The 2,299-nt window shown below is 39.9% G+C and overlaps 1 protein-coding gene across 1 annotated transcript in view; it reads left to right on the top strand.

Annotated features, from left to right (window-relative positions):
* The window catches only part of LOC106870676 (periodic tryptophan protein 1 homolog), a 26,991-nt gene that overhangs the window by 449 nt on the left and 24,243 nt on the right, over positions 1-2,299 (top strand). The window contains exon 2 of the mRNA XM_014916830.2: positions 2,105-2,154. Within this exon, the coding sequence (XP_014772316.1) occupies positions 2,105-2,154 (50 nt within the window). The remainder of the gene's footprint in view (positions 1-2,104; positions 2,155-2,299) is intronic.

Genomic DNA, 2,299 nt, shown 5'->3' with positions numbered 1-2,299 from the left:
TATATATATATATATATATATGTGTGTGTGTGTGTGTGTGAGAGAGAGTGCTACGATGTGAACCAAAAGAACCTGTACATTCCATTGTACTATCAACTCCGCTCAGGACCGCTGGACTAAGTGACTGTCGGAAGATGCCGGTCCCCGGGATGGTCTCCAGTCTGAACAGGGGTGCAAAACTCTATGTAATAGAGTGTTAGGCATTAAAAAATAATTATAAATATATGTATGTTTGTCTGCATCCCCACTATTTTCTTAAATTCGATGAGACAAACGTCCGGACAGTGATACGATGCGAACCTTCTAGAGGCATGTTCAAAAGCTTGTAATTATGATCAACTCTGCGTACCTAGCTCAACGGTGATCTTTCGTATTACGACTAAAAACTGTATTGGTAACATTCAGTTTTGTAAAGAAGCAAACAATAAAACTGCCAATACGTGCATTCAACATTGTGTTTTTTAAGTATGAAGATTAATAGATATATTAACAAGGGTGGTCGTCGTAATATATATATATATAAGCATTCTGAAGAAGTAACTACTATATTGAATCGAACCATACTATCCATGTTAATTTGTTTTATACTTAAATATTATTAGTTATACATATTTGAAGCATTGTTTCTTGCGATTTAATATCATTTGTGTTTGAATTGTAGTTTATTCTAGTTTCATTTTGTATTTCATTCTGTATTCACGGCCATAATATGAAACATAGCTGCATCAGCTTGAGCCTATGAGGGAGCCTAAATGGTTGAACGACCATGTTAGAAATCATACCCTACCGTCTTAACTAAGGAAGTACAACACATCGAACATTGTCTATAGAACCACAAACCATGATGCTTTGGCCACTACATGTCTCTCCATGACATATGCGTTTCTGTGGCATTCACCCCTTCCTATGTCCTACCCTCACTTTTTCATCCAAGGTGGAAATGCAGTACCGGCTCTCGTCAGAGAAGACTATCGACTTCCATTCTTGATGCTGACAATGTCAGTGCTGTGTAGCCAACTGTAGTTGTGGCAGGCGGTGAGGACAGGCCCTCAAGGAGGATGACAGCAATGCAGGTTGTTGGTGGCCAGTCAGCATCTTACCGTGTCAATGCTGATGGGTCGCTGTCCAGTGACAATGGTCTCATAAGCTGTCACTCTGGCCAGTCTGAGCGATTGCAGAGGTGTTGCAGGTAGATGAAGTGGTCCTGTCTGGGTATGGGCACCTGGGGGGAGCACCCTCTGTAGGTACAGTCAGCAGTGTTGTATCGCTGTTGCAGGCAATAGATGGTGCTGACATGGACATTGTAAGCTTTCACAACAGCCCAGACATGTTGCCTTACTTGCAATCAGCAGATAGCTTGTTCTCTGTGCTACTGACAATCAGGTCATACCTGATGCGTTCAAATTACGAATGCCAGGAAGACGGTTCAAGTTGATTTTTATACCCATAACTTCCATGAGATGCACATGCATTTCGGTTTTCATGACAATTGTTTGCGACTGCCACCCACAGCATTCAACGCAGCTGCATTTTGGCATCTCGTTTCAGGGTAAGTTGGAAGGTTACCTGCAATTTGGGTTTCAGCCATAAACCAGAATGTCTTGGAATATTTACACTTACATCCATGAAATAAATTTTCAGAATTTACCATATAAAAATGACATTTGAAAAATTTGTGTTTCTATTGCGGTTCAGTGTACATAAACCAACATCAGTTGTCAAGTGGTTCAGACATACATACACAAAGCCACATATACATATGACAGGCTTCTTTCATTTTCTATCTATCAAATCCACTCACAAAGCCTTAGTGTCAGCTGGTGCTGTTGTAGAAGAACTCAAAACCATGTGGTTGAGAAGCAAGTTTTTTACAACACAGCCATGCCTGCACATATAATGACATCTTCAAAATTAATTGAAACAAGAACAGTGCATTTTAACAAGAATATCGTAGCAAGGGTTAAAGTGAAAACCCCCTAATCACCTGTTGGCAAATGTGTCTGATCACAAGAGGTTAGGCAATTTGCTGGATTTATTAATTATGCTAGTACTTGGAAGAAATATATATTTATCAATTATTCTTACTTCTGTTTTCTTTTGTTAGGTTGAGCTTGAAAAAGAAGAACTACGAAGAATTATTAGAGAAACAAGAGAGTAAGTTGTGTTTTCATCATCATCATCATCATCATCGTTTAACGTCCGCTTTCCATGCTAGCATGGGTTGGACGATTCGAGTGAGGACTGGTGCAACCGGATGGCTACACCAGGCTCCAATCTAATTTGGCAGAGTTTCTACAGC

This window comes from Octopus bimaculoides, chromosome 1, assembly GCF_001194135.2.
Source record: "Octopus bimaculoides isolate UCB-OBI-ISO-001 chromosome 1, ASM119413v2, whole genome shotgun sequence".
In the NCBI taxonomy this organism is placed as follows: Eukaryota; Metazoa; Mollusca; class Cephalopoda; order Octopoda; family Octopodidae; genus Octopus; species Octopus bimaculoides.
Note: the sequence above shows the minus strand (reverse complement) of the source record. Positions and strands in the feature narration are given on the sequence as shown.